The sequence below is a fragment of the Pleurodeles waltl genome, chromosome 1_2, assembly GCF_031143425.1.
Source record: "Pleurodeles waltl isolate 20211129_DDA chromosome 1_2, aPleWal1.hap1.20221129, whole genome shotgun sequence".
In the NCBI taxonomy this organism is placed as follows: domain Eukaryota; kingdom Metazoa; phylum Chordata; class Amphibia; order Caudata; family Salamandridae; genus Pleurodeles; species Pleurodeles waltl.
The window spans coordinates 975070843-975083707 of NC_090437.1; the positions used below are offsets into that span (position 1 = coordinate 975070843).

At 42.5% G+C, this 12865-nt stretch overlaps 1 protein-coding gene across 1 annotated transcript in view; it reads left to right on the forward strand.

Moving 5' to 3' along the window:
• The window catches only part of SCFD2 (sec1 family domain containing 2), a 1619339-nt gene that overhangs the window by 82014 nt on the left and 1524460 nt on the right, over positions 1 to 12865 (forward strand). The window contains exon 2 of the mRNA XM_069201324.1: positions 8459 to 8627. Within this exon, the coding sequence (XP_069057425.1) occupies positions 8459 to 8627 (169 nt within the window). The remainder of the gene's footprint in view (positions 1 to 8458; positions 8628 to 12865) is intronic.

Below are 12865 nucleotides of genomic sequence, written 5' to 3' on the forward strand. Positions count from 1 at the left end.
GGGATGCACATGAAGATGGTTCTCCCAGATTGTCATACGTTTTTTAAACCTTATGATATATTGCTATTTCAGGAAACTTGGGATACCAGTCCCATAGTGACAGAAGGCTACCTGTGTTTTAGTGTACCAGTTTCGTTCAGGTCGTGCATCCTGTGGCCTAAAAATATGGGTCAATCTATCACTTGGCTGCCACGGAGAGCACGTAAAAACTTCTCAAAGTGACTTCCAGGTATTTGATTAGTAAAAGTCATTATTATTAAAATTAATGTGCCTAATCATTGCTTTCTGGGTTTGTTTGATTGTATTTCTGCAATTTTGGAGAGAAGGTCACTTACATGGGGAATGGATTAGGTAGTCATGTAGGAGCTGATACAAGAGATAAAGAGCTGGAAGCCTTTTTTACCTCTCTTGATTTGTTCAATACATTAGATGTTGCGAGCATCACCGACTTGGAGTTGCCTACTTACAGGGGAGAAATTATACTTGAATAAATGATTATATATTTGTGTCTCAAAATCTAATTGATCAGTTGCAGTATGGTACTGTCATTAGTACAGATTTGGGGGATAAAAACCCATTAGAAATAGCCCTTGATGTTTCAGTTAGGGTGCATTTGCAAACATTTACAGGGCTTAGTAACCTTATCTCCATCTACAGACAGCCTCAGACTTTACTGTAAATTATCTGACCCCCTGATTTTTTTTTTAGATAGAGTAATCTCTAAGAACATAGATTTAGTTATGTGATGTTTGAAAGAAGAGGTAGATGGATAAAGGGAAATGGTTCATTCTTTTGTTGTTTTAGGTACTAGAATGAAAAATATCCTAGCTATTGTAAAGGAAAGTTTAAATTCTATTAAGGACACTGAGGTGAGGATTAGGCTTTTCTTTCTTCACTTTATTTTAACAGCAGCATTAACCAAGCGTTTAACCACTCATTAAACTGCATTTCCCATGAGAACTTGAGAAAACAACAACGAAGAAGGACCAAGCAGCGACATCCAATAAGCAGTCGTCAGGAGCCTGAAGAGCCCAAGCCTACATCTCTTGCTGCTCTTTCTTCCTGCGACCTGCAACAGTATGGACTTCCTCAGTCTTGTTTCGAGGTATCTGTCCCTAAGGTAACAAATCAATGATTAACACAAGTCATCTCTAAAGAAAACATATAATCAAACATTGCAACTGAGTCCTGTCCAAGTTCCACACAGTACCAACAACGGCAGAAACAACATGCGAGTATATAAAACATTAAAACCTTCATCATTAGCACTTCTGCGTATAGACATTAAACCTTTGTCATTAGCACTTTTGTACAGGTATAGAAGCCAATTTAGCTTACCCACTTGATACGTCGGGCGGGAACCTTGATCTAAAGGGAGGGCTAATCCTCACCTCCGTGTCCTTAATAGAATTGAAACTTTCCGTTACAATAGCTAGGAAATTGTCCATTCTATGTCAGAACCGGAGGCGAGGATTAGGCTACTTTAGAACGTGGCCTCCCTAGTGGTCGATAAGCTTTAAATAGGTCTAAAATATAACATCTTGAAGGTAGACTCTGAAGACCAGTCGGCTGCATTGAGGATATCCTCCAAACGAGCTCCCATTGAGAAAGCTTTAGATGCCATAGCGCCTCTCGCTGTGTGGGTGCCAAAAATAGAAATGTCTATTCCTGCCTCACGCATGGCCCATTTAACTCATCTGGCAATTATAGGGGAAGTAACCGCTCTATGGGGTTTCATCAGGGCTATGAGAAGTTGTTCCTCTCCATGTGGTCTGAGTTCGCTTGTCATGGCTTCATAAGCCTTAATCGCTCTGATCACGCACAGTTGAAGCCTGTGAGAATTGTGGATATGAAATTGTCCGGGAGTTAGACTTTGTACGCCTATGAATATGAAAACACACACCCTCAGGAAAAAAAACTCTACCTGTTAAGCCCAATGCCCTGACATCTGAAACTCTGCGACATGATACCAGACATAAGAGGGTTGCTAGCTTGGCTGACAATTGTTTCCTGGAAAGGTATTTATTAGAAGGCCAAGCGCGGAATAGAGCAAGAACCTTATTGACATAGGGAAGAGTAACGAGGTTCGGGAGGATAAGATAGTCTAACACCTCTCAACAGCTTGCATACCACAAGATGTTGACCTGTGGGAAGCCCTTCAATTGGGCGATGACCTGCTGAGATGGCAGAGCGGAAGGTATTAATCGACCTATACGCCATCCCTTCAGATGTTAGACGCTAAGAAGTTAATTATATGGTCAACTCCTGCCCCCATGGGATCCAAGTGTCATTGAAGGCACCAACCCAGCTAGCGGTTCCATGCAGAATTGTATCTCCTGCTAGTGCCCTCTGACCAGCTTTGGCAAGGAGAGAGGCAGCCTCTTGCGAAAGTCCCAGTGCTTTTCATTGTCCCCGGTAATCCTCTATGCCATAAGATTGAGAGAACTGTTCCCTATCAGGGGCTGGGGATGCCCCGACGGATCGAGTAGGAGATCCGGGAGAAAGGGTAGACAGATTGGAAAATCCCAAGAAAGTTCCATCAGAACTGGAAACCAAGCTTGAGTCTTCCACGTCGGCGTGATCAGCACTAGGTCCGCCTTCTGCCGCCGGAGGTGGGATGACATCCTCATTATCATGGCGAAGGGAGGGAACGCATATCCCTGTTCCTGGGACCAGTCTTGGAGGAACGTATCCGTCAGATCGCTCTGAGATTTGGTCTCCAGCTGCAATACCTGTCGATTTGGTGGTCCAGCCTGGAGGCGAAGAGGTCTATAGAGAGAGGACCCCAACGATCCTTGATTGCTCTGAAGACCTCCTTGTGGAGCTTCCAGAGGCTTGCGTCATGCCATTCCGCCACCTGGTTGGAGGTTCCCGGTAGATGTTCTGCCATCACCGAGATACTCCCAGAAGGACTTCGCTAGGTCGGAAAGATCCTTCTAGCGGGTGCTTCCAACATGATTGATGTAGTGGACCGCTGCCATGTTGTCCATCTTTAGGAAGACGCAGCACTGAGGTTTGTCTTTCGTCCAGCAGCGTACAGCGAAAGAGCCTACCAAAAGTTCTAGTCTGTTGATGTGGAGGGAACGTTCTTCTGAAGACCACACGCCACCTGTGGTAACCTCCCCACATCGTGCTCCCCAACCAGATGTGCTGGCATCGAATTCTATGACCAAATCCGGTTGAGAGCCGAAGATGGCGCAGCTGTTCCATGCCTCCATGTGCGCAATCCACCATTGGATTTCCTCTTTGGCTTTGTCCGAGAGGGGAATCGTTTGAGAGTATGTCAGGCCCTTCCGAAGGTGGGATATCTTGACCTGTTGCAGGGCTCGATAGTGATGGGGACCCGGAAAGATCACCTGAATGGAGGATGATAGAAGGCCGACAATGTGAGCCAGGTGGCAAAGGGAGATAGTTTCCTTGACCAAAGTCCGTCTGAGTTTGTGACATATCTTGGATAGCTTGCGAGCTGAAAGGCTGACGGTGGCCTTGACTTAGTCCACTATGAAACCCAGAAACTGGAGGGACTGAACAGTGGTCAGAGCTGACTTCGTCACATTGATGACTAAACCTAAAGACTCCAAGAGGTGAATGGAGAATTGGAGATGCGTGGAGAGATGATATGGGCATTGATCCATGAGGAGAAGGTCGTTGAGGTAGATGATGAGCCTGATAGCCCTGGACCTGGGGAATTCCACCACGGGTCTTAAGAGCTTGGTGAAACACCACGGAGCGGAGAAAAGACCGAACGGTGGAGAAGTAAACTATAACATCTGCTCTCTCCATTGAAACTGGAGAAAGTGACGATGAGGGGGAAAAATAGGCACAGTTAGGTAAGCATCTTTTAGATCGAGGCGCACCATCCAGTCGTTCCCCTGCAGGAGGTCCCGCTGGAGATGATTGCCCTCCATTTTGAAATGCCGGAATACCTCCCATTCGTTGAATTCTTTAAAATTGATAACCGGGCAGTAACCCCGTCCCTCTTCTCCACCAGGAAAACATTACTGACGAATCCAGAAGGATGGGGAGACATTGGGGTGATAGCCCTTTTTTCAATAGTTCGGAGATTTCAGCCTCTATTAGATCCATTTGGGCTGTGGAGAACAGTAGGGGTTGGGGTCTTTTTGCCTGTACTGGGGAGTCGTACAACTCTATATGAAACCCTTTTACTGTCTGCAGGACCCAAGCATCTGAGTTAAGGCTTTCTCAGTTGTGTTAGAATTGCGCCAATCTGCCCCCCAAAGGATAACCCATAGTATGAGAGGCACTCACCTTGGGGATTGTTGTTATTGCCTCTGCTGGTGCCTCTGGATCCCCGGTGTCTGGGGGTATTGTCTGGTTGGGTAGGAGGACCCGAAGTGGGAGGCGTCTTGCCACTGTCCTCACCCCCTGGAGGCGTTCTGAGGTGGATGGCCAGTCGAGCGCCCCTGTCCTTGATTGGCCAAGGCAAAAACCCGAGGAGTGAAAAAATTCTTGATGGACGTCTGCGCCCTATCCAGGGATGTGAAGGTGTGGACGAACTTGCAGAGTTCCTGGATAAAAGGCCCACTGAAGAGTCTGCCTTGAGCCACTGGGCCCGCCTCTAATGTTGCCAATTCCTCCAGTTTGGGGGCTACCTTAATAAGTAAAGACCTGCCTCTCTCTGTCGAGAGCGCGTAGTTGGTGTTTCCCAGGAAGATGATTGCCCGCTGAGCCCATCCTGACAGCGCTTCTGGGGAGATGAGGGTACCCGAGGACTTGCTGTCCTCTGCCATGTCGAGGATCTTGGTGAGAGGGTCTACTATGTCCAAGAGTTTGTCCTGGCAGGCCCGTCAGGACCGGTCGATCCCCTTCTTGGGGTCCTTCATGAAATTTGCTAGGAACGTTGCCATACTGGTATCAATCTCTGGGTAGATGCTACTTTATCTTTGAAAGAGGGGCGAGGACATTCCGCCATTAAATGGTTTCTAACTTCCTTGTCAAGTGGTTTGTGTAGGTGCCCCGCCACGTAGGAGGCCACTTTAGGTGCTGGGATCCTTTCCGTCGAGCACGGATGGATCAGATCTTCAGGATCTAACATGTCAGAGGTTTCCAGGTGAATGGCGTCTGATCCATATAGTTGTATTCAGTTGCATTGTATTGCTGGTTTTTATGTATTTTGTGATTGAGTATTTATAAATTTTTAGGTGTTTTTTGATTGTATGCGCTTTTATGGTTTATTTATGAACCAAATAAAGTGTATATTGATTAATTGATAGTGCATGCCTGTGTCTGTGTTCTGTCTTTGGAAAGGGTGAGAGGAACCAAAATAAATAAATCTGTTATCATTTTTTGTATACTCTTCCAAGTAGGTTCAATGATTCACCGATCTATTTTCTGAACTCCGAATTATATGTTGGTTAACTGCAATGCTTAGGAGGCATTAGAAGTCTACCAGGTGCTTTGTAATACCAAAAATTATATCGCTAGACTGTGCCATACAGTAGCTAAAAGGGAGTAGAAAATCACCACTGACCTTCTGACATGTTCTTTCTAGTCATGCTTTTTAACATTCATCAAGGTAACAAAATGTTTGTGGCTTACTTTGCTCAGAATGCACCTCTGAGCTAACCTCTATACGTCCCCATCATGCACTGGCTGCCAGAAATAATTTCTGAATCTTCTCCTATGATATCCATGCCCAAATTGCCACAATAGGCTGCATAAATATTTCTCTAAAACAAAATGGCGGCACTAGAATATTTCTTCCATTCCAAATCTCCTTCCATGGAAAATTCACCTGAGTATTTTTTTTTTTAAATACTGCGACTTTGCACTCAGTGACTTTTCTCTTAGTAATGCTTTTTTCAGCCTTTCTGAGAGTTGTATCCTTTTTATTTTCTTTACACCATGAAATACTTTCTGTGGATACAACAGTGCCATCGACATAAGCTATTATGTACTCTTCAACCCAGTCTTCGAAGTCTTCGAAAGTCCTCATCATCCTGGTCCTAGTTCAATAATAAAATCTTGATAGTCAATCCACTCTTACCATCAGAAAAGTACACTACTTGAACTCAAGCAGCTTAGCAAACAGGCTAGCCAAATTTGCAGTTGATTTTTATTTTTTTATTTTACTGCCATTTAATGTGTCCACCAATGGACCATGATCATTCCTCACAAGCATACCTTTTTTTCTGTTCCACACTCTGTACACACGCTCATTTAATCTTGTCTCTGATGACAAACTACCCTTCCCATTAGAGTAAAACAAAATGTTTTCCAGTGCCACAAAAATTATAAGCGCTCCCAAGCATCAGCGAACCAGTGGATAGCAAATGGTGGCTTTTGCTCATCATTTTCGCTTGCAAAAAATTTTGCGAGCTTCTCCTATCTATCAATCAGAAGAGAATCATTGTTGATGTATGGTGGAAAATTTTCCATTGTTTAGGATTGGGCAATGGTAGCAACAAAAAGGTTGTCTTGAAAATAAACAAAATATGGTGTCAATTATACCAGGACCCAGACTGATCTGACAAATACTCTTGAATCTTGTCCCACTGGGTGTGCCAACTGTGTAATGTTCTAAGCTACGGTACACACCAAGGACTCCAAATGCACTTTTGTCAAGTTTAGGTTTAATTAACATTCTTTAAACCTAAATGATCAAATATGTGAAAAATAATCGCCTGTAACATCCTTTAACAAAGACAGTTTCCAAGAGTCTTTAAACAGCGCCTCTGCTTTGAAGAACCTGCAGTATAGGGGACCCTTATTCAGAATGTAAGTGATGCTACTGCATGTACAACACAAATCATCACCTTTGTTCTTGCCATAAATAACTGTACAGTACTGGAACTGTTCTCCTTGAGATATCTGAGCATATTAAATGTAAATTGTATACAGGTGCAATGTTGTGCTGTTTTTGTTAGATCTGTCAGCGTCCTTTGACACGGTTCCACACACTCTATCCTTCTACATTGTCTTCAGATGATTGGATTGGAAGCCTCTGCTCTGAGTTGTTGAGGAACAGAGGTCAAGAGGTATGGACCCCTCCTTTTTCATCAGGAACCAATGCCATAACAGTAGGGGCCCTCCAAGGTTCTGTTCTTAGCACTGTTTGTATCTACTTTACCCGTCTCACCTATTTGGCTGAATCCTGTGGAGCCAAGATAATCTGGTATGCGAGTGACACTCAGCTACTCTTCTCCTTTAATAAAGACAAAGATATGGATTTAATAAGGCCATACCTTACTGCAGCGTTCTGAATGCACCATTACCAGCTGTTGAGCAGTGCTGATAAGATGGAAATACTTTTCTTTGACTTAGATGTGTCCCCGGATTGAGTGGCTTGCTGGCCTGAGGGAACGCCCCCGCCACTCCCTCAAACAGATGTGGTTAAGGCAGTTCTTGTTCCTGCCTCAAGTTAGGCTTGTGGTAGGGACCTGTTTCGGTTGCCTCCGCATGCTGCAAAAGGTTTTGTTTCTTTTGTCTGCACCAGCCAGGAAAACTATAATTTAGTCCCTTATCGCATCTAGGCTGGATTACTTTAATCTCCTGTACCTTGGACTGTCTGATTTATCCAGAGGCTGCAGGTAGTTCAGAATGCAGTGACACAGCTGCTTCTCAATCTTCCTCTGAGAACCCACATCTCTGCGCTTTGTATGGGCTCCCTGTGAAGACATGCATTATGTTTAAGACTCTAGTTCTTACTTATACAGTCTTATATCATATAGGCCCTAGATGTCTGGCCACCATAATTCACTTTTACAGTCCTGTTAGGAAACTCCGATCATGTAATGTAGCGTTGGCGACGGTTTCAAGGATCTATCTCAGGATAGGTAGTCATTCCTTATCCTTTCTGGGTCCTTTTGCGTGGAATAAACTTCCCCTGGACTTCAGTTTTGCAGGATTGGAACAGACCTTTAAGAAGAGGCTGAAAACATGACTCTTTTTTTAGCTGTGTTACCTGTAAAGTCTAGTGCCGGGACACTCCTTGGAACGTCTGTGCACTCTACAGATTTTCATCATAATCGCAGTTTCTGGAATTGGGATGTGGGTTATTGTGACTTACATTTCTTTCAGTTACAAAGTCATTGGTGTGAGTTATCCTATTTAAGTCCAGAGCTCTAGAATTTCCTCTGCTACGAGACTGAAGCTTCATAATTTAACCTAATAATTTCAGTGGAAATAGTCTTTTTAGTGTAAAAATTAGACTAAACGTTGGAGTGAGAATAGCAAGCCTAATAAAGAGATTTTGCCTCTCTTGTAGGGTTTGAGAAGTGCAATTCATTGAGACCACTGTGTTGAGTAGTGTGGAGAAACATTTTAACTTGCTTGACCAAAATGATGATTTATATGCCCAACAGAGCTGGATTGTCCTGTGAGTGTGTTGACTATGCTGTAATTAAGTTGACCTTGTATGACTTTGAATTAGAGCCTGTTGTTATCTAAGATCAATGTTATTTGCAACTTTTCTGATGTCTGTTTTGTTATTATTTAGGAGCTGTTGGTCATCATGGAGACAGTCTTGTGGAGAAAATTATTTCAACACTTCCAAGGCTTCCAGGCCACACAATTGATATAGCAGTAAATATGGTGGAACTCACAGCACTACATATGGATGACACCTCTAAAAATGTAATAGCTCCAGGATGCCTTGCACAGCCTACGTAAGTTGAGTTTTCATTATTATTGCACTTCCTATGCAGTAAACACTTTTTGTTTGTCCCTCTTGTTAGTTCTTAATAATAAATGAGCATACTAGTATGTAACCTGCAAATTAACCTCCAGGGTGTTTAGGTCAGTTAGGATCATTGTATTTATAAGTTAAATAAAGTGCTTGTGCTTTAGGCAGTTTTCTTTTAGATTCTTTCTTTTAACTATTGCTTATGACGCCATTAGAACACACCAAACTTTGCAAAGGGACTAATGTATGGAATGTAATATAACAATGTTCCCTTTAACTCTTCCTTGCTGTACCGTGTGTTTTCAGAATATTGAGTCAGTCCAACAGTGCATACTAACGTAATGCAAGACTTTGGTGAGCTACGGTTTTCATTTGTGGCCTAACCCTGCATAGTCTTCACATTCTGATTGTTTAAGAAGGCGTAGATTAGGTACAAGAAAAACGAATGTGAAAAAATATTAGCCAGAAAATCAGTTCTTAAGGTATCACATGTTGGGGAGATGTATGAAATCTTAAGCTGACTCCTCTATGCCCAGTTTTGTACTGAATGGCTCGTATAGATTTGGAACATCCTGAATCATGCATTCTATAAACTGTGTGTCAATCTTGATAGGTAACATAATTAAAACATCTAATGGCTAATGAAGCTTTAATCACTGGTGATATACAAGTCCACTCTAAAATGTAGCCTTCCAGTGAAGTTCTAAAAACTTATAGTATTGTGGAGTTCTGGGTTATCCTGATCCCCCAGATGATTTTGTTTTATATTTTTTTAGCCTTTGCTGAGTTTGGTGCTTGAGTCCATGATGTTCGAGAGCCTCATTTATCACTTACCTGAATTCAAAGGCTGGCATGCTCTAGCAGAATTGTCTATAAAATCATGTAAGCAGACACTAGCAATGTTGTGTTCATGCTACAGTATGGTAGATTACAAATAATAAAACTCTGAATGTGTGTGAACCTTTCTCTGTAGCAGGTTTAATTTCAACTATGTGCCTATTCGCACATATTGCCACACTTGCCATTAATGTTGTGCCATGGAAAAAATCAATAATTCATTTAAGTGCATTAACACATAGAAGAATGGAAATCCTTCTGTTTCCTGAAAACTTAATACGCTCATTCACCTGAGACGTTAGAAATTAAAAGGACAAGAGGAGTTGGGGAGTTAAAAAAAAAAAAAAAAAAGTGGTGAAAGAACCTATTGGTGGTGGTATGGTCATTGAAGGAGGGAGAAGGAAAAGGGAGAGACGTTGGCAACCGCTGAGGTAAACTTGTCAGCCTAGAGGGTATCTGACACCTACTGTGTAGCGTCTTACAATAGCTGAGTTTCTGTCTCTCTTCCCTAAGGCCTTTATCACAGGAAGTCATTGGTCCCTACCGTTCTTAGAATAGTTAGGTAAGAGGATTTATGGCCAACACATAATCTGGAAACAAAACTAAATCCTGAGCTCACCCCCTGCATTGAAACCATACCATTAAGTACAATAGAACAGGTGAGGTTGGTATAGTAGTTGAGCTAGGGTATGCAAGTCTGTTCTTCAAGCAGTGGGTCAACTGTAGTCATTTCCATTGCTGATTCTGGCCTAAGTTGAATACCCATGAACTCTCAAGTCACTCTCAACTCCCCTTACCTCTGCCCATCCTTGAGCCTTCAAGTCACCCTGGCCTCCCTTTACCTCCACCCACCCGATCCCTGAAGTCACCCACATCTCCCTTTACCTATAGTCCCCATGCCCTGAGATTGTAAAAACATTAATATCCAAGGTGGCAGGGTCTTGAGCCTTCTGGTGCCTCCACCTCCCCTCCTCCTAGGAGCCAAAAACTGTAGCACAGAGCAAGGCCCCCATGTAGTCATGCAGGAGTCCTGTGAAAAAATGAAAAGAATGAAAAGAAAATGTGAGGTTGGTGTCTGTGGGAAGTTGTTGAAGCCAACCACCCTTACCTTGCACGGTCAAAAGTAATTCTCAATGAGGGAGTTGGGCCAATATGATCAAAAACCCCAGAAATTCACTGAAAAAACAATGGTTAAAATTGCAGTATAGTTAAGGATGGCAGTAAGATCTTATTATGCCAAAAAAGAACCCCAGAAATTCACTGAAAGAAACAAAGGTTGAAATTACTTTATAGTTAGCTATGGAAATAATAGGATACTTTACATTTTTTTAAATCCTCAGAAATGCACTGAAAGAATCACACGTTAAAGTACTTTTCTAGTAAGGTAAGCTACTAAGATTTTAGTTTCCATTTTTTATATATATATATATGTGTATATATATATATATATATATATATATATATATATATATATATATATATAAAAAAAAAAAACCAGTAAACATTCACTAAAAACAAGATTACAATTATGTTCTAGTTAGGATTTGAAATAATGTAATACTATTGTTTTAAAACAAATAAACTGACATTCACCAGTCCTAGTTTACTGTGCTAACTAGAACTTGTGTCCCTCCCATGCACTGCTTAGGACCTCACATACTACATGACCTCATATTAATTGGCATCATTGATGACATCATACTATCATTGTGACACCTTCCTTTAGGGTTTGCGGTTTTGAAGTAACTAAATACACTACAGGTGAGGATAATTTCCTATTTACCTGTTTTGCTTTTCACTAATGACCGAGCTGAAATACTCATACACTGACGAAAAAAATCTCTGGCATGCACTTCTTAGTCCAAAGAAGACATTTATTATTTCACTACGCAAGGTTCCTAAAAGGAGATTAGCATGTTGAAAGCACATGTTTACAAATAGTCACAACAATGAAATGAAAACATACCAAAATGATTCTCCACTGCAATATACACAGCAAATATATGTATCTATATTATAATGCAAAACAAATAATTAATTACAAAATGCATCACCGTAGGGCCTGTCAGGTGCTTCATCTTTCTCCTGCCAGCAAGCCGATGACCCCATTCGACTGCCAAAGAGAAAGAGAGATCTCTACCCTCACGGGAAATATATGTCAGGCATCCGATGTCTGAATCCTGATTGAGGTCTCTGAATCTCCTACTGTCGAACTGGGTCTGTTTAATATCTTAAAAAACAAAGAAGGAGCTTTATGGTAAAACCCCTCCTGTTGTGCAAGAACTATTCAAACATGCTGGCTAGTTTAGGTATGCTTTGAAAATAACACGTTGGGACTTGGCCACAATCCCAAGATGTCAAGTAAAAGCAAGGCTGTTCCCTGCCGTCTGAGTATATTCTTATCAACCAAAGTCCTTGGTGAGAAAAAAGCACGAAAACAGACAATGTGTAAAATCACTGGCAGCCTTTAACATGGCAGTGTCTAATGCTACGGTAAAGTCAATAGGCAGAATGAAGCTAAGGCTAAACTGAATACAAAATGGAGTCTGTATCTGGTGAACACTGGACAGCTAAGCCAGGTGCTAAGTGGTGCAACACGAAGTCAGTGGTCAAAACACACATTTCACTACATCACCTTAATGGGAATACCCTGTTAAATACTTCACATGGCCTGCAGTTTTAAGTCAAGAGGGTGCCTGGAACACATTTGCCACTGAAAAGATACTTTCTTCCAGGCCCGATGGACTACACTTCTTATTTAATAAGATATACTCCTCACGTTCCTACGTTCCTCACGTGTTGTAAGCATGGCATTAAGAACGTAAGCGACTGGGTACAGTTGCTTACGTTCTTAATGCCATGCTTACAACACCAGTGTGAGATAGGCCACCTCTAAGTGGGCCTACCCAACATTCTAGAATTTTAACCTCTTAGGTGCGGGTCACGACCAGTGGCCGACACCAGGGATGGGGTAAAAAAGCGCTGAGGATTTTTTTTATTTAAAAAAAAACCCCGGGAGACATAGATCTTCCTTGTCTCCCCCTGTGCCCCCGCCCGTCCCTTTGTGATGTCAGCAAGCCATGAGGTGCGCTGACGTCACTATCTGTTTTCCCCACTACAGCTGCTTCCTGCTCTGGTGAGAAAAATGGACCCAAACGGGCCTCCCCGATGTTCGGGAAGGCCTCGTTTGAAAGGGGAGATTCTCCCCTTTCAAACAAGGCCTTCCTGAAACGGTTTCCTGGCCCACCCCACTAGACACCAGGGATTTCACTGGGGGGGAGGGTTGGTGGGGTGTCGGCCCCCTTGGAAAAAGACATATATAGGTTATATATATATATATATATATATATGTAGAGAGAGAGATTACTTTTGTCATTGCGTGTG